The 20,426-nt window shown below is 41.1% G+C and overlaps 1 protein-coding gene across 7 annotated transcripts in view; it reads right to left on the minus strand.

The window, feature by feature from the left end:
• Positions 1 to 20,426, minus strand: part of gphnb (gephyrin b) — a 129,366-nt gene that overhangs the window by 74,998 nt on the left and 33,942 nt on the right. For all 7 annotated transcript variants that reach the window (XM_061705176.1, XM_061705174.1, XM_061705173.1 and 4 more), the window contains exon 3: positions 11,300 to 11,470. In XM_061705176.1, the coding sequence (XP_061561160.1) occupies positions 11,300 to 11,470 (171 nt within the window). The remainder of the gene's footprint in view (positions 1 to 11,299; positions 11,471 to 20,426) is intronic.

Below are 20,426 nucleotides of genomic sequence, written 5' to 3' on the forward strand. Positions count from 1 at the left end.
TGACATTTTTTTCCAAAATTTCCATCCAGATTTTGCAGTTGTAGAACGCTATTTATGATTCATCCACAAAATATACGGTTGTTCCACCACCATAACAAGAGATGGAAGTGTGCTACGCATTGTGCATAGAAAATTGCCTTGCGAGATCCCAGTATGTCCAAAATGGCACACTTAATAATTAACCTTGTTGTAATTAACATCTCAACAATAACATGGAGGGAAGCACTAAGAACAGTTACAGTAGCTATGGGAAAAGGTCACCTTATACAGTTAATGCTTTTAAATTAACCATTGTAGATTAGAATAAATACAAATGTGGGCGGAGTACAATGAAGGTCAAAGGTAAACTGATAAGAGCACTCATTAAGACGAAGTGGTGGTGGAGGAATGTAAAACGTACTTATTTATAATAGCCTTCCAGAATGTTCTGCTGTCTGAAAATGTTCATTCAGACCCACAGGACACTGGACTGACTCCAATTAATTCAGATTTTAAAAATATCCCATATAAATGGTCCATTCCAGGCTCAGACTCTATCATACAAGTGTACAACTTTCAATGTAAAAACAAACACACAAATCTCAATGTTAAATAATAAATAAGGTGTAATATGATGGGCGATTTTCATAACCGAAGTACCTCTCGCATCTAAGTTTGAACATTCTTAATTTCTAAAGAAGTTTAAAAATGAGTATATCCCAACTGACTTTGGGCGAGATGCGGGTTAGACGCTAGACTGGTTGCCAGTCAATCACAGGGCACATACAGAGTCGACAACCATTCACAATCACATTCAAACCTTTTAGCCTCCAATGCCACACGTTGGCCCAACTCCATTAATCTGCTTAACACAAAACTGGGATCAAAACAGGAGTTTAGAACCTTCCAAGAGTGAGTCTCGCATGCGTGCCTTGTTCCTCGCTGAACTGAGGTTTTGTGAGGTATGCAAGCTACTGTATATCTACGCCATGCATGAGTTCTGCTCTAACTCCACAGTTTAGTTCAACTTGAGAGGCATATTTTACCCGGAAATTTGGGATGTTCAACTTTTAAGAACCCACTGAATTTATAAATGAGAAATGTCTGTGCCTTCCTCTTCCGATGAACAAACATCCATGCTAAGTGATGCCACCATATCACTTATATTAAAAAAGCATCTAGCACCAACTGCCCAATACGTTTTTTTTAATCAATCAAACCATGCCAGGAATTGACACTAAAACGCATCCCGTCATAATTTTGACCTCCTAAGAAGAATATCAAACAACGATTGGTGATGGCAGCTTCACGTTTATCACCACAACTGAAAACAGACTGTTTTCCCCACCTACACGTCCAGTCTTTGTCGCTTTGCAAGGCGGCCGCAACGGAACGCGCCTCTGGAGTGACAAATACCGTCTGCCTCTTGTTCGAGCTCTCGTCCCGATTTACGGTATGGGAGGAGTACTTGCGTGGACTATTGGAGAACAGGGAGTGTGATGGCTGTGTGCTAAGAAGTGGGAGGAGAGGAGGCCTCAATGTTCCCACAACAACAACAACACTCCGCTCCACTCTGGCTGATTCAGCACTGAAAATAATTCCTTTGTGGAGAGGACTTAATTCTTATTCCGTTTGTGTGTCCCTGCTTTGGCATTGTGTATTCTGCCCATGTGGCCGCCCACCTTACTGCTGTCCACTGTGACAGCTGTGTGTGTGTGTGTGTGTGTGTGTGTCTTTTGTATGCATAGAGAGAGAGGGCACGAGGGAAAGAAGGGTCAGTGTGTGTTCCATGTCTAGTTGCAGTACAGACTCAACCCAATAAGAAGGTCGTTTTTTGTTGTTGTTTTTTTTTTTTAAGCATTTAAAGGGAAGCTCACATTTTGTTGTTATGACTCTTCCAGTGATATAAACTGACTTTATATCTGCATCAAGGTCAACACAGACGCCAATTATGAAATTCAGAGCAAAATCTAACACAGCAAGTGAGACTTTGGAAACGATTCCATTGTCTTGTCAACGTAGCATATTGTTGAACAGATGCTTCTATGTCACTGTGCAGGAAACAGAGCTTAGATGAGATTCACGCATATACAGACACAAGGCGTCAGGGACGAATGGTTGGAGGGGGGGGGGGCAAAAATCGTGCTAGTGGGTAAACAACCACCTTTGCACTCCGAGCACCAATGATCCAAATGTTAACATCCACTTTTTTCAGTTTTTTTTTTTTTTTTTTTTTAAGCCAGCCGTGATGTCAAGTTTGACTGTCACTTGGTCGATTATTTGCTTTGGGTTGCGAGCCAAAATTTTAGTTACAGGTAATCCTCATGTCTGCCGCCGATCGAGTGAAGTGAGGAAAACAGCAATTAAGGTACAGTAATCCCCTCTCCCATCGCAGGGGGTTAAGTTCCAGACCACCCTCGCAATAAGTGAAATCCATGCTATAGAGATACTACACAGACAGACTCCAGCTCCTGACAACACTCACTAGGTCACGCCTCCTAAGCCACACATCCAACACACAATTATTACAGTACAGTAAGTTGAACACCCCCAAATTGCTCACTGAGCAGTGTATTTGAATTATTTTACAACTTTTTTAACAGACACATTAATTCCTGCAATACCTAGGAAACAACATTAAGTAAAAGTACCTTTGTGCAAACCCGTTCCTGTTCCCTCACCATTAATTGTCAGTCAGACTTTATTTTAGTTTTATTATACATATACAGGTGCTCTTCAGTTTACTACAGCATTCAATTCAATATCTGCATGCTAAGTGTCATTTGGCAGCTCGGTGATGAAGTACTGCCTCCGCGGGTGAAATTACCATCAATTCTTTGATAAGTGGTCCTCAGGTCACGGCACAGTTTCGTTCTCACGGCGTCGCTTTAACCCAAAATTGAACGCAGTCTATCAACTAAACAAAGCCTATCATTAGCCCACACTAACAGTAACAAATTCATAATTACTTGACATTTTTTGTATGAAAAACAATAAACAGTAAATGCCTCAAAACAGGGTACATAACAGTTTATGTACCCTGTTTTGAGGTAACGTTTGCACAGGCCCAATATATTATACTAAGCTAAATATCATTATGGAGTATTAGTTGTCGACAGCTGACTGGGAAGTGCAAAGACAGTACAAGAAGCGCGCACTATAATATAGCAGTGCCTTGTTTGGGTCACTGTTGTGTAGCTCTGTGTGCGTCTGAACATTTAGACAAACTCCAGTGTAAGGTATCTGGAAGAGCAAATCAAATGTTTCACTTGTTTTCTCCGCTCTCTGATCACCTCACCAAAGTGCAAGCTTTCATACCGATTGGACAGCTAGTCAAAGCATTAGTTCCAGCTAAGCAGGAGATTGAGTTTACTTACAACGTTGCCCTAATGATGCACGCCTGCAGTGTGTACCGCAGCCATGCATCATTAGGGGCGGCTTTGGATGGAATGGAACGAGAATCAAGCAGTCATATAATACTGTCCTCACACATACACCATGTATATGTATACATACAACGGAACCTGACGGTTAAGACGGTAAAGACTGCAACATGTGAGGCACATCTGCAATGATCATCACCCATCGCATTACACCCTTGTCATTAATGGCAGTCATTTTATGCTTAACAGTGCTTAACTTGTTTTTACACTTGTATGCCGTAAGAATGTTAAAATGTTTCTTGAAACATTGCCTGTACTGTTAATCAGCGGCGGGCAGTGAATCACATACCTGGGCCTTCAGGGGGGACTAAAGTGACTGAATCCGTCTCTTAATATCGCCACTACCACATGGCAATGTTACATAATAATATACAAAAAACCTTCAAACAACTCCAACGTTAAATAAAATACATTGAACTCATCAGAGATGCTGATTATTTATAGATAATGAAAACCATCCTCCTTTTCTTTGCTCCTCAAAGCTAGTTAGTTAACTAACTGGGAAGTCAGAGCTAGATAGTGGTCGCATTCATACGTGCTGCTCTGGAAGTGCCGAATAAATCCTTTTCCGGGTTGAAACAGGCAAGCCAGCTACGGTGTTGGCCGACCTATTATCGCAATGTCCAGTTTTTCTTGATAAGTCCACCTTGAAAATGAAATTTTCAATAATGTCCGACATTCGTCCTCCGCCGTCACCCATTGTGCAAATTCCAAGACTATTTAGCTCTGATCAACCAATCATAGGACGGGAAAATGAAGACGTCACTTTAAGCCTTCGCTAAGGCCAAGTTATGGGAATCTAAAATCTAAAAAAAAAAAAAACAGCTTTTGCTAATAGTGTGCATATGTCATGTGACAGCACTCCTGATTCTGAAGGCCCTGGGCAGATTACATTGACATGGCAACACATACAAGATGAAATCTGATTGTACAAAAAAATCGAACATACACACTACTGGAAGATGGGCAGCCAAGACACATGCTATGAAATGAAGATAAAAGACCGTTGGAAATAAACCAATACAATTTCATGCAGAACTTGCTGAACTGCTGCTAATAAAGTTGAGTTGAATGATAGCAATAGTAAGACATTGGAACAGATTATTTTGATTTCTATGACTTTCCATAGGGAAAACAATTGGTTCCAACCAGTGTACTGCAACTGATTGGGCATTTAAATATTTTTTTTCCTTGGTCTCTATCTTTGACAACCTCTCTCTGCAACTGTATAAACGCAGGAATAGTCATATTTTAGACAATATAGGACATTGCGGTGATTTTGTTCACTATAGTTGGTGTCCTGTTTAAAGCTCAGTACTAATGTAAAAATCATGGAGGGAGGCAGGCTGGGAACTATTTGATTGCATCTTTTTCATCTCATGGTAAACTGTACATAGCAAGCCCAGCAAACTGGCAGCTTGACATTTAAAGAATACTACACATATTGTACTTTTCTGTACTATAAATACTCTACATTTGACCTGGGAATGCTATTAATCTTTGGTTCTTTGCAGGTTAAAAACACCTTAAAGTGGTCATATTTTGCCAAACCGACTTTTACTCGTATGTGGTATGCAATAGTGTCTCCAGCCTTAGTAAACATGTGAAATATGAATTAAAATCATCCGCGCATTCCTGAGTTCCAAATGTTTTTTTGCTGAGAGGCCTGCAATCAGGTCATTCGAATTTCTCAAGCTTATCTCCATCGCTAGTGAAGTTCTCCACCTTCCCTTTCTGCTCCTGAGCTAGCGCTGTCAACATAAAGATGTGTGCTCTCACAATTGGGTTTTCTACATGGAAGCAACCAATGAGGGGAAAGGGGGCGGTCTTATCCAAATATGGACAAAGCGGATACAAAAATGGGTCAAGCAGAAGTAGCTGTCAGAGGGGCCTTTTCTGCACACTCGTGTGACAATGAAATTGTGGGAATTGAAACGAAATTGACACTTTTAAACTATGTCCATGTTAGAGAGGTCTAAAGAGTAAAAATACGGGACGTTTAAATTATTGTTGTTTTTCTCCTTCAGCTCACGACATGGCGTGCAGGCCAACAGTCAGGTAACTGAATGTGGAGTTTAGAGCCTGAGGCGGACCCAGTCTAATTAAAACTCATATTAAAAGTCAATTAAAAGTCAAGTATAACAATGGGCATCAACACACAGGGAAAAAAGATGAAAAATGCTTTTATCTTCTGCTAAGTAAGCTCACATTTTGAGTGTCACATCCTTGACAAATGACAGCATGCTCACCCCAGTTATCCCGCTTCAAGCTCAGCATAACCCCCCGTGAAAATAAATCAACAAACCAAACCTTCTGTTCAAACACGCGGTGATATTCATCCATTATTCGAGCCACGCTCGCCTGTACTGCGTGTCCGGGGTCTAAATAGAAACGTCCCCTGGGCTCCGTGTCACCTGCCTGGAGGGTTGGGGAGGGGCGAAATGATGGAGGAGAGTGAGCCAAGGTCTCATCTCATCCCCTGGTGACTGAATGCAGAAGTGGACAGCTGACCTTTCACCTTTGCGGGAAAGAAGATGGAGCACTGCTCCTGTCCGCTGTCGTGCTCTGCTCACATGTTGCAGATTTTTCACAAGGCCTTCCACTCAACCTGAATACATATTGTTCACAATTTGAAAGCTTTCCCATAGCAAATTATGAAGAGGGATTTTAAAAGGTATCTTAATAGTTATGCTTAGTGTAAAAAGAAGTAAACCTCTTTCAATATTAAGGTGTAAAAAAAATTAAAAAACAAACAAACAAACAAACAAACAAAAAAAAAACAGTCAAGACGTTTTAACATTCGTAAAACAAATGCCATCGGTGTAGCAGACGTGCCTCACACATCTAAATTTCTAATATACTTAATTGTCATACAAGTGTAACAAGATGTAAAGCATAAAAAAAAAACTATAGCTAAACTTTGATAAATGATAGTGACAATGGAGTCTCACTGCTTTGAATGTACGGCTGTCACGTTCAAATCTTTTTAGAATCAGAATCATCTTTATTTTGCCAAGTATGTCCAAAAAACACACAAGGAATTTGTCTCAGGTAGTTGGAGCCGCTCTAGTACGACTACAGACAGTCAATTGACAGAGAACACTTTTGAGACGTAAAGACATTGAGAAAAACAGTCACTGAGCAATAAAGGGTTGCTAGTTATCTGGTAATGCCAGACAATTGTGCAAAAGATGCAGAGTCCTCTAGCACTTAGAGCAGTTTGAATGACTAATATATCATTGTGCCAAGGACGCTGAGACTTCAAGGAATGTATGGAGTTTAAAGTGACTAGTAGTGCCATAATCTGGGACAATGTTGATTGTGCAAATGTTGTTGTAGATCAGTCAGTGTGAAAGTGGTGCAGTTGCTACTCTGGCATGAGTGGCAATCGATTATCGTTGTCGCTGCGCCCCCCCCCTAAAAAAAAAAATCCCTTTTTTTAAACTACGAATATGGATGTTATTCTCATTTCTGAGGGCTTGACTTCTATCCTTAAACTGCATATGTTGGTACTGAGTATATGGTAAAAACTGCAGAATTTGAGACAACAAAATCAGCCTTTGGTAAATAGTTAGCATTCACAATTAGCATTACATTGCTAGGGATTACCATTTTAAGTAAAAAAAAAAAAAAAAAAAAAAGCTAACTGATTATCATTTTAGGTAAAAAAAAAAGGTAACTAACATCACTTATTACACATCTAACAGTGTCTTAAAAATCACTTACAGATGCTCCTCTGTCGTTTTTGGCAAAGCTTATCAGTGGCCCAACAATGTGTCTATCTGCAATAAATGTTTGCGTGGGTTTTCTCTGGGTACACCGGCTTCCTCCAACATCCCTAAAACATCCACGTTAGGTCCAGTGAAGACACTAAATCATGCATAGGTGTGAATGTGAGTGTCAATGGTAATTTGTCTATCTATGGCTGCGACTGACAAATAACCAGTCCAGGGTGTACCCTGCCTCTCTCTCTAGTTTTTATGCAGTGTACTTATAATTATGTTTTTTTATTTAAAAAATAAAAATAAAAAATCTCACTTTTTTTTTTGTATGACTCTTAACAGGTTAAGGGTCATGTGGCAACCCAATCCCACCTGCACTGTTACGCCACCATCATTTCTTTGATGCTTTGTTCCCTGTGACAATGTAAGCCATCCTACTCCCTACACACAAATACATCAAGAAGACAAATACGGCTGTCGCTTGCGTCTCAACGTCGTCATATGTATGCAGGAATTATCAACACGGCACAGCAAGATCAAACCGTCAATCTGTCACCGTGTGTGTTGGAGATCCAGTTGGGGATCTGAGTGACTGATGAGACACACACAAATTAACCCCCTCTGATGTAACGCTGCCATTGATGTAGTGTTAAAAAAAAAAAAAAAAAAAAAAGGCAGGGTATACTGAGAATCTCTGGTTGGTGAGAAGGCAAACAGCCACCCACGCATTGAGGAATTAGAACAACACCAACAACGACCAACAATCCTAATTTGTATCAGAAGAGGAAAAAGCTGAAAAGCGCCTTCTCTCCAACATTGCCAAATGTGAAAATACAATTCCTGTATCTGCAAGGGATCTTCCTTGGCTCATGATCGCCTCCTCCAAAGTTTTTCGGAAACTGGCCAACTATTTTGTATAACTCCGATTGCTTTAGTGTTCAAAACTGAGTGAAATAATCTATGATCATCGAATCTACACCAAAATGTAACATAAAAACAAACTAAAGCCTTACCTGACGCTAAGCTGAAAAAAATTGCAATGTGAAACGGTGCAGTATTTACAGTAGCCTATATAGATACACCCTTCCTATTTTTTTTTTTTAAATGATGAAACCATAATGTATTTTTTGCTGTGTTATTAAAAACAATGCTTAAAAAGGCCAATCTGCTGTGATGGCTAACATTCGAAGAAAAAAAAAACTAAAAACCCCACAATGAACTAACTACAATGTCACTCCGTTTGGTCCAGAGCTCCACCATCTTAGTTTGGATCTGCTGTCAAGTATACACCTTCATAGATATGCAGTGGAACCGCAACTCTCCTACAAATGATCGTTGGATGTCTCTAAAAAGATTGTCCCGAGTGATTATTCTGTGGTGTGGCGCGTAATAAGAATGATTTTTTTCCTACCCAATCTGCTCAGAAAATAGCGTCAACAATCATAAGTGTTAAACCTGTTCAATATTTACGATCGCAAATGTTTGTGTGTTGTTAACAACGGACTCCGTGACTGTGACATGAAACGAAACGAAAGCCATCTAGGAAGCAATTTGAAGCTGGAGCTGCTCCAGACAGACAAATAGAAAAACAACTGGTTGTGTTGATGGTTTGTATAACACTTCTCCCAAGTCATTCAGCACAATAAAACATGACAAGGAGAAGAGTTTGCAACAGAAATGTAGTTACCAGATAAGCACACAGTTAGCTTTCTTCTATTTCATCTTCTACTACTACACTTTCTTCTTCTTTGTATTTTCCGTCAGTTTGAAGCGGAATCGCTCCTTGCAGTTGTAGGTGAGCATCGTAAACAAACAACCCCCCAAAACATTCCGCTAGTGTCAATATTCTATGTCAATGAATAGAGCTGAAATACTTTAATAGCCAACGCACAAGCGCCTCTTTGATCAACTCAATGAAATATTTTTGGTCGACTCTCTTTACAAAGTACAACCATTTGATAACTTTCTGAAAGTCTCTTTTACAATATTATGAGTATGTGTTGCATATATTGTATGTACAGTACATTCAAACGTAAAGTGCAATATGATGTTTCACCTTCCTTATCACGCTTGACTTACTACAGGCTCTGCAATTCCGAGTAAGGGGAAAAGTGCTTAAGTCGACGGGAGAATATGCAGAAGACCAGATCTGACAGGTAATGCCCACATTTTAGGGTTAGTACACACATGCTGTTTTTTTCCCCCTCATCATTTGTGGAAACTCTCATGTTTTAAAAATCAGTTGGGACCATAAAAACCGGTATGTGTGTACCCCTGCTTCATTTAAAACAACTCCTGCAGTGTCCAAATTCTTTTGTCCAGTGTCCACCTGGTTGCAGTGTCATGATAGCTGGAAATGGTAACTATGACTGATCATAAAATGTTACTGGTTTCATCGTAACTTCTGTTTTTTGTTTTTCGTTTTGTTCTCATTCCCATTGGCTTGATAGGACTCTCAGCCGGGGTATTCGAGCAGCAGCAAAAGACTTTGATTTGGATAAAGGACTGTGATTTGGATTCTCTGTGACTGATGCCATGCCTTTGAGTCCATCTGTTGGTGTTGTTCGAAAACAAGGGGCACTCAGTGAAGACATATATTAGCTTCTACTGACAAACAGTTCCATATGGACAGCACAGCAATGTCACGGTGGGCACGTCTGCCTCACAGTTCTAAGGTTTGGGGTTCAAATCTCGGCTCTGGCCTTCCTGTACAGAGTTTGCATTCCCCCCATGTTTTTGCGTGAGTTTTAAGCATGTTACTCTACATTGCCCATATGTGTGAATGTGCAATAGTAATTAGTGGAAACAAAGGACGACAGAACTAACAGTAGACCGGTTAACGTTTACTTCCACGTGCACGTGTAGTTGAGCGTAGTGTGACTCAGCCAACCAACCAAATCAAGATCAATAAAAACATAACCTACTTGGCCACGGTAATGAAAGCATGTCCAGTAAGCTAAAGCGGATCCAAAGTGAAGCACGGGCGTTTATGCTGGTCGACACGGCCGATGCGGCACGAGCATGCTGAGGTCGGTGCAGCCCGATTTCAGCACGGTCGGTCTCTATCCAGCCAGGGGTGGAGGATGGGATGATCATGGGGTGAAGGGCTGTGCTGGTGCTTTTTTTGGGTGAGAGGGGTTCCCTGGCACATTTCAGGACACGGTCATGATTCCTCTGCCACAACTGCATCCATGTGATGGGAATAAAGTCTGCAGCATGTGAGAGATCTCGCCTTTCATGAAATATTGATCGAGGCAGCCCCACACAGGATGGACAAGCCGGAGTAGAGAGAGAGAGAGGAAGAGAAGGGAAATGTGGGGGAACGATGGGAGGATATTCCTCTGGACAGCTTTCAATCGTGCATCCACGCCGGTCAGCCGAAATATCATTTAGCTGAGGGGGATCAAGACCGGCCCACTATAACATGACAAAGCAAGGGGGAGGCCAAACATGCATACAAAACCAAGGCCGACGGCGAACAGATCCAACACATCCCTTTCCCAACATTGCCGCGTGAGAGACGCGCAGTCATCGCGTCTGCTGGAGGATCCCCCACGCACGCGCACGCTCACGCACACGCACACACCTATTCTCTATCCGGCATGAAACATGCATGCTGCGTGTTCAGCCACTAGGGAACCAACATGTGTCCTGTGGAAATTCACCTTAGAAGTCCCGATCGCGAGCATTTTGGCACAGGAGTAGGCCAAGGATGCCTGCACACATCCTCCACCACCTTGAGCAACACCTCCAGCCAAATAAATCATTAAAATAATAATAATAATTAAAAAAAAAAAACGCTGTGTGTCCACATACATGGATGTCGAACCACACGCGCGCGCGCGCGAGCTGAGCTGAGCTGTAATTTGCAGCTTTGACAAGCAGATCGGCACATGAATTATTCAATACACATAAACCGGCCACCTCTTCCTCCCCTTGAGAGGACTCGACACGAGCCGACACACGGCGACGCCGAGCCCGTGCACCTTGAGCCCCACGCATCCGCGACGCTGGATGCACGCTACCGTGAAATTGGGTCTCCCCAATCCCCCACCACCACTTAAGAGATACAAGCAGACACGACAAAGAATTTTAAAAAAATAAATAAATGAAAAAAAAGCTACAAGGATCGCTTTTCGGTCTTTCTCCTCTTACCTGTCAGGACTCCGACCCGGATTTGGTGGTCGTGGTTCGTTAAAATCATCCCGTCCGACGCCATGTTCAGCAGCGCTGTCGCCCGCACCGACAACTCACGGCAGGGCCCAGAGCCGATCGCATCGAACTTGCTTGCTGGGGAGAGGGAGCGAGCGGAGGAGGCGGATGAAGCTGGGATGGAGGAAGACGAGAAAGAGGGGGGGGGGGGGGGTTGAGGGTGAGGAGGCGTGTTGGGAAGGAGGGAAGGAGCGAAGAAGGGGGGGGGGGGGGGAGGTGGAGCAAAAATGATGGCAGACGAGATGAGTAGAATGTCGAGCAATCACCGCATGAAGGCGTGCATGGCTCCACTGACACAGTAGCTACCAGAATTAGCTACACACCTTCATCCGGGGAGCATCATTAAAGACGTCTTAAAGACATGATAACCTTTAAGTACCTCCACCAAGGAACAACTTCCTGCACTGAAAAGCTGTCACTCATTTATTTATTTATTTATTTTTAGCATTCCGATTCCTGAACATTATTATTTATTTTTAATTTTTTTTACTGTCATTTAAATTGTCAGCTTGGCACCGAACTGAAAAGATTTCATTTTGACCAAAGGATTTGCTTTAATGTAATCAGATTGTGTGGACTTGGACGGAAGGAGCAACTTTGAAATTAGTAAGAAAAATGAAGAAACTTAGCATTTTGGTTAACGTCTCAGTTTAAAGTCTTGATGTTTTGAAACACGTATCTGCACTTGACTGGACGTAATATTCAGCCATCAAATCCGACGCATTATTGTTCGGAGCGTGAAGGCCAGGTAGAAGGTAGCTTAGTGGGTACGCGAGAAGCTACTGTTTAAACGCATATATTTATCTCAGATAAATCAGAAAGACGCCATAAAACGTTGTTAAATAACAACGAGAAGCCTGCGCCTTGTGTGAAGCTCGTGTGAGTTTGAGAATGAATATGAGCATTTAAACCTCACTGCCCGTGCTTTTAAATTAAACTAAGCTACGTCAGCAAGAGCTAATGCTTTGGTTAAAACTGGTCGTGTTTGTTCCGACATTCAAAAATGGTTTACATGAAACATACATTTCAGGTTAAACTTTTAGGATACACTAAATGAATCATTTTCATTGAATCAAGGTTAAAGTCAAGCATTTTGTCTGGCAGTTTCCAGAAAAATGCATCCAAACTAATCGGGAGAAGCTTCATCATGCAACAAGACGACGACGCAAAACACACTGGCAATACAACAAAGGACTTCATCAGGGGAAAAAAGTCAAGTCAATCATCGGACCTTAAAAAAAGTCAAGTCAATCATCGGACCTTAACTCAATAGAGCATGCATATTACCTCCTGAAGAGTATACTGAAGGGAGAAACCCCCAGAAACAAATAAGAACTGAAAGAGGCTGCAGTAAAGGCCTGGAAAAGCATTTCATATGAAGACTCGAACAGACCGATGAAGTCAATGGGTCCCAGGCTTGATGCCGTTATTGCAAGCAAGGGTTATGCCACCAAATATTAAACGTCATTCACTTTAAGTCAATTAAATAATGTCTGTTCCAATACTTTTGCTCACTTGAAAAGTGGGTGACAAAAAAATTACTTATGTTTGGTACAGGGCATCCTCAGTTTACAGCAGAGTTCTTTTCCTACGGCGGCAACATGATTTGCGTGTAAGTCGGAACTGGCTATTGTTGATTACTAACCGACACTAAAGCAGTAATAAAATAATAATTACAGTAAATATTTGCATATTAAAAACTTCTGGGTCATAAATACAATGAATAAAAGTCCTTTGTCCATCCATCCATCTATCCATCCATCCATTTTCTGAGCCGTTTATCCTCACAAGGGTCGCGGGAGTGCTGGAGCCTATCCCAGCTATCAACGGGCAGGAGGCGGGGTACACCCTGAACTGGTTGCCAGCCAATCGCAGAAAAGTCCTTTGTATTTACTTAATTCAACATGTTCATCGGTTGCAAATATTGTCATTGTTAAAATATGCTAAACTAACAAATTGTTTGATTATTTTCAAGGAAAAGAAGGGAAAATTACATTCGTTTACCACATTTAATCACGTGCAACTGAAAATGTCATGCTTACTTTTCAGTGTATTACTTCTTGTGCCATGTGACGTCGTATTCTTATGCCCTTCGCAATCTCTATCGAATGAAACATAAATTCCAACTAATCATCCCAATTCTAAACAATCGATTATTATGCACTGCTTATTGATGATCACAACATATCCCACTGGGAATTCTCCAATTGTTTGTGATACTAATGTTTGTTTTCTTTATTTTAAGTGCATGAAAGTTGATCAACAAAACAACAAGGTTCTAATTAGATGGTCACTTCAAATGAAACTGCTGTCTTTAGAATGACAACAAAAATGTCATAATAAAAAAACAGAAGAGAGATACAGGACATAAAAATGTTTGAGATGTGTGTGAAGTACTGTCACAAGGACAAAATTTGAATGCGATGCAAAGAAAACTGACTTGTTTCTGGTACACCCACACAAAAGAAATGAAGCAGATTGACTGTTATGAATTCAGTGTTTCTCTGATTTCCCCCGGCGGGATACAAAATATCTCACCATCAAATGAAATGTTCTATATGCACAAAGGTATGATGTAAGGTCAGACTGTATGTGAATCCCATCCTGATCGCAGCAATTTACAGTAGTTATTATTTTATAGCAAAAGATCAGGTAGTATTTTATTGTGCTTATCGTCACTGTCCATTGAAAAACATGTCAAAATTTGTGTGGGTTGTTTGTTTTCCATTTTATCTGAAAAACAATTACTAATATCTATTTGGGTTTTTGGATAAAAAGAAGGAAACAAAACTAGATCCAACCATTCATCCTCTATAGCAAGGGTGTCAAACTCATTTTTGTCGCGGGCCACATTGTAGTTTTGGCTTCCCTCGGAAGGCCGTTATGACTGTGAACCCATATAAAATATTGTCTCATATAATGACATATACACAACAAATTGATGGATAACTAGTTTTAAAATCAGATACCAATAAAAAATGTTCACTATTATTACATTTATTCCAAAAAGGTGATTGTAACATAAAATGCTTGCAATATTTCAACATTATACAAGTAAAGACACCAATTTTGCTATTTTCACAAGAAACATGAAGTCGACACACATGATTTGCTTTCGCGGGCCACATAAAATCATGTTGCGGCCCGGATCTGGCCCCCGGGCCACCAGTTTGACACCTGTGCTCTACAGCAATTATCTTCACTAGGATCGCAGGTGAGCTGGACCCTATCCCAGCTGACTTTGGGCGAAAGGCTGGTTACACCCTGGACAGGTCGGTAAGGAGTTTTATGATATTTTTACATGACCAAAAATATATGGTATGATTGAAAGATGTCCACTTTTCCTTCCATTGTACTGGGTTCCATTTCCCCCACGTGATGCCCCCCTGCTCTTTCCGTACAGCCGGCATGACCCCAGAAGAAGAGTGTTTGTTGAGTCTCAAAGCAGAGACTTACGGGAGAAGATCACAGTCTGACCTGTAAAAATGTAACCGCGTCCCCCGGCTAAAAAAGCTCTGCTGCTATTTATAGACTTGCTGCACGCCTCCACTGTGTATAATTTCTCTTGTTTGTTCTCATGAAAAGAAATGTCCATGCTCTAGCTTCGGTATCAATATAAATAATTCATTATTACACACACACAAACACACATTCATGCACGCACATATATATGCACATACATGGAATAAGTGGGGGCAAACCTCTAGTTTGATTGGCTTGCTTCACGCATGTTGCCATGTGTGTCTCCAATGAACCAAGCATGAAAGTGACATCAGTCCCATTAAACTGTTTGGTCATAAGTATGATACAGCGTGGTATGCAAAAAAAAAAAGGTTACTTGCAAAACATTTAAACATTTAAAAGACAATAAAACAATGTTGGACGGTCACCCAATGGAAGTTCTTGATTGAGAATTTAGGAACTAAAATGTTAGGATGAGTATTAAAAATGTGCACGTCTAAAACAATGCTCGTAAATACAAAGGAGTATTAGGGTCATCCTGAAAACATGGTTTAATGTTTCGCCATGTCTCCTTTTATTATCGATTATCACATAATCGCTGCTTTGAGAGAGTTGACAAAATATCTCAATAATGTTGTATCCCAAGTTACTGATCGTCACCCCAACTATCTTGCTATGACTTGTAGTATTTATTATCCCTTACATTAAATAAAGCATGTTAAATTTGCAATGCTAATGCATACACAACTTCAGATAAACGGCACAAGTTGTGGGTGGATATCCAAACCTGCTATCCTGCACTTGTGCCATCACTTTACTTCAGTGCACCACTATTCGTAGCTATATTTCTTTTTATATCCCCATCTTTTAGGCATGGAAGCGTGTTGTCAGAGGTTCTTCCAGTCTTTTCTGGGAGGCTCATATTATGGATAGTTCATGTTTGAAGGTAGAATTTGAAGAAAAGGTAGATGGAATGAGTCAAGTGTGTGAGTATGGACGGCATGAGACCTAACACCTACGACCAACAACAAAGACTAGACTAAAGAGTAAATACTTCATCAATACACACTATCCTGAACATGAGCCCATTTCTAATCTAATGCGTTTAAACCAAGGTACAATCGTCAAAGTGCTGTTGCGAGGACACATAAACAAACAAACAAATAAATGCACACAGAATTCCCTCGCCGATGCCAAGAGGAACCCCATCCGGCGTTTTTACAAGGGCTGTGTTGTTGTTGTAGCGTGTGTATATGCCTGTGCACGTGTGTGCGCGCAATGTAATGGCGGAGTAATTACCTCACTGTCAGTTGAGTTGCTTGCGGCTCACGGATAGGTGATGAGGAGGCAAGGGCCATCGCTCTCCCTTTTTCCCTTGCCATCCATCACAATAATAAGGAGAGCCTCCAGCTGACGGAGGAAGCAGTAAACATGCTCTTCCCGCGAGTGATTCACCTCCTTTCCCCTCCACAAGATGCAGATGCAAGGCCAAGGGCAATGAGAGAAGGCCCGATCTATAGGCACGTGGGACACACTCTATGTCAGGGGGCATAATCTCCACAATATACGGGAGGAAGAAAGAGAAGCAAAAAGACTTCGCGGGGGATACAGTAAATCTCCAAAGTGAAACAACACAAAAGTTAGTTTGGAAAAGAGGATGCTGGAAAAGTCAGCCAAAATTTGGAGCTCAAACCATCATCATGATCATTAGTGAGCATCCAAAAGATCAATAACAAGTGCGTTTTCCATCCATCCATTTTCAACACCGCTTATCCTGGTTAGGGTCGCGGGACGCTGGAGCCTATCCCAGCTGACTTCAGGCGAAAGGCAGACTACACCCTGAACTGGTCGCCAGTCAGTCGCAGGGCACATATAGACACGGACAACCATTCGCACTCACATTCACACCGTCACTGAGTGGGAACTGAACCCACGCTGCCTGCACCAAAGCCAGGCGAGTGTACCACTACAAGTGCGTTTTGCTTTTGGTTTTTACTATTATTTTTTTTTTTTGCATTTTCACCACTGAGAAGAAAATTGTAACGTTAGCCACAGAACCAACTTATTGGGGAAAAGGAACAAGTCTGGTTGTTCAGTACAATATGAGCAATATTTATTCATCCATTTGCTACAGCGAGTTTTGTACAAGATCTCTAGTGAGCTGGAGCCCATCCCAGCTGACTTTAGGCAAGACTGAAGTCAATTGCAGGGCACATACAGACAATGATTAATATGAGCTATAGAATGACTTCAACAAATTCCCAAAATTTTCTTCTTTTTTGCTATCAGGTTAGGTACAGTATCTTCAACGTGATTACCTTCTGACTTGTATGATATTTAGGAAAGTAAAAATTATACATAACGTTGCCTGTAGGATTAAAAAACAAAAAAGGTTAAAATGGTGACAGAGTAAGCCCGAAACTAATTTATTCACATTATTTCCTAGGGGAGAAATGTTTGGGAATCAAAAACAACACGGGAATCAGCAAGCGTCCCAACAGAGAGTGTTTTGAGTTTGGCGGTTTCACTGCATTTTACCACAGGGATTATGGGAGATATTTCTGAAAACTGTTCTATGACTTTTCCCCTGTCAGGAGAATGGAGAGAGGTGCATAGCCGCCCATTTTCATAAAACATGCAGGGCATGTCTCCAAAGAGCCACAAGCCTTTACTTCCACCTCACTGAGCAACCATTCCTAAAGGAAAACATCAGGAACCGTGGCGCGTGCAGCTGTAGCTTCCGCTTTGTTTAACACCTATTTATTGCTTTTAATTTACACATCACATGATTTGTCAAATATGCACATATTCATAGTACTCAGTGTGTGTGAATTTTAGTTGGCCTGCTTATCTGCAGCAGACGATTGGACTTGTTGCTTCTTTAGCCAATCATATGTTGTCTTGGACAGTCGCCCTGCTGATGAGGACAAGCTGTTCTTTAATTAAAATAAGGGGCGGGGGGAGGGGGGGGGGAGGGAAGGAAAACAAGAAACAAAGCCTGAGGCTGAGTTGATATTATCCCGCCGATGCCTTCCACGGAACACCTGACTACATTGGTGCCAATGTTAGTGGAGTCGGTGAGTGGGAAAAAAAACAATTACCCATCTGTGAATGAGCAGCAGACACTTAATTGCCTGGGCCTCTTGTTTAGAGACAGTAATCAGACACCACAATTCTACCCCGGGACATCCAAGGAGACAGAAAAATGAGACGTGTGTCTGTGTGTGTGTGGGAATCATGACAGACTCACACCACCATTAAAATCAAATGCATTTCACGATAGGATATTTCAAATTAATGTTGCATGGACGAAGGGAGATCTTTGACCTCAAAACTAGGAATGGGCATAGAATTCGATATGATACAGTCAATTAGTCAAATCTATTGATTGTGTGGGATTGATTGTTGAGTAAATATGCTTTGAAGCATTTGTGGCAAAATGAAGAGCCGTTGATTTAGTCTCAACTTGTTTTGTAAGAACAACATGACATCAGCTGTATGGGAAGCTATGGCACAATGTCAACAGGCAGCGTTAGTTCGCTCAATACAATGCTGGCATGGAAACAAGAGTTAAGAATATTCCATCCAATAATAATAAAAAAATAATAAGAATTAAAGAAATAATCGATTATTTTGATTCTCAATTTTCTGCACAGGCAGACAAGGGAATTTGTGTTGTGGTTTTTCACATAACTGTGTTTGCGGTTGATAAATATTGAATTTTTCCAAAGCTTTCACCATGAAACCATTTTGGTGAAAGCTTTTGAAAGAGGACTTGTATTAAATGCTAGCTTTGATTCAAAAAAAGGTCTTATTACACAGTGAGTAATGGCAAAACATAACTGCTGTAGTTGCTGTAGCAAGGCGATATCAGCGGAGCTCTGCACTCTACTGAGTATTACAGTAGTTTTCACTTATTTACATATCGTAAATAAAGTTTCAACAAAGTGTATTCAAGTGCGAGTTTTGTCAGGATGGACAAGCAATTGTTGTTTTTTCTCTATAAAGTGACATTGCCAGCTACTGGCTTGGCATACGTATTGCACTGTTTTTAGTCTTCATTTTTATACTGAAACAATCCATCCATCCTTCCATTTTCCAAGCCGCTTATCCTCACAAGGGTCGCGGGCGTGCTGGAGCCTATCCCAGCTATCTTCGGGCAGGAGGCGGGGTACACCCTGAACTTGTTGCCAGCCAATCGCAGGGCACACAGAAACAAACAACCATTCAAACTCACATTCACACCGAGGGGAAATTTAGAGACTTCAATTAACCTACCATGCATGTTATTGGGATGTGGGAGGAAACCGGAGTACCCGGAGAAACCCCACACAGGCACGGGGCGAACATGCAAACTCCACACAGGCGGGGCCGGGGATTGAACCCCGGTCCTCAGAACTGTGAGGCAGACGCTCTAACCAGTCGTTCACCGTGCCGCCTACTGAAACAATATATTTGCTAATATATATGGAAGTGTTTACAGATAACGGGTCCTTGTATATTTTCATAAAGTAGCCTTGTAGCATTGCATTTGCATAATTAACAGACTGGCATTTGAGAAGTAGAATGTCAGCCTTAGACACTAAAACTACCACAAGTCAATTTTTCAGCCGTATAATTGGCTCCTAATGCAGAAGTGTTTAAACTTAGAGATTTTGCCCTTAACACCTCCCCCCAAATAGTCCTTCTGTTAATTGGCCCACTGTTCCTTTGCATTACATTTCAATCTGAATGTTGATTCTCATCTTGGAAGATTTAGGAAAATGACCACCAATACACCAGCAATTATTTGTAAACATGTATTTCAAAGGTGTTTTGAAATAAATGTAAAATACACATTGGTTATTGTGGATGTTTTTAATAATCTGACAGATGTGGCTCTCGAGCAGAGTGAAGCTAAGGCATACGTCCATCTTTGCCCTTCTACCTATTTAAAGTGACATGTCTGATGCAATGTTTGTGCACAGGCACAGAGTTGGATGCCTTTACTACATTCTGAGCACATCACAACTGACAGCTACAAACAACCTCAAACAAACTGGCAGTATATAAAATGAAGCCTGTATGTAGGACCGCAGCTGGTACTCTGATTTAGTCCTTGTTTTCCCAGACTTGCTTTGACCCTTATTAATAAAGCTGTAGTTCAGCAAGCATATTTTCCGTCATCCAGACCAGTGATGATTTATATCTACTTTCTGCAGGTACCAATATGAATATACAGTGGATATAAAAGTCTACACACCCCTGCTCGAGTGCCAGGTTTTTGTGATGTTTTCTGAGTCCAATATATATTTCTAAACTTTTTTTCCACCATTAACATGACTTATAACCTATTCAACTCAAATGAGGGAAAAAAAAAAAAAACTCAAGAGGGGAAGTAAAAATTAATAACTGAGATAATTTGGTTGCACAAGTGTGCACACCCTTTTATGAGTGGTTATGCTGCTGTGTTCAGAAGAAACCAATCACATTTAAACTCAGATTACATGGGAGTCAGCACACACCTGCCAACCTTTAAAGTGCCTCTGATTAACATCAAATAAATTTCCGCTGCTCTAGTAGGCTTATGTAAATGTTTTGTTATTGTAGCTTTCTGCACTTGTGCCAT

The sequence above is a fragment of the Phycodurus eques genome, chromosome 18, assembly GCF_024500275.1.
Source record: "Phycodurus eques isolate BA_2022a chromosome 18, UOR_Pequ_1.1, whole genome shotgun sequence".
In the NCBI taxonomy this organism is placed as follows: Eukaryota; Metazoa; Chordata; class Actinopteri; order Syngnathiformes; family Syngnathidae; genus Phycodurus; species Phycodurus eques.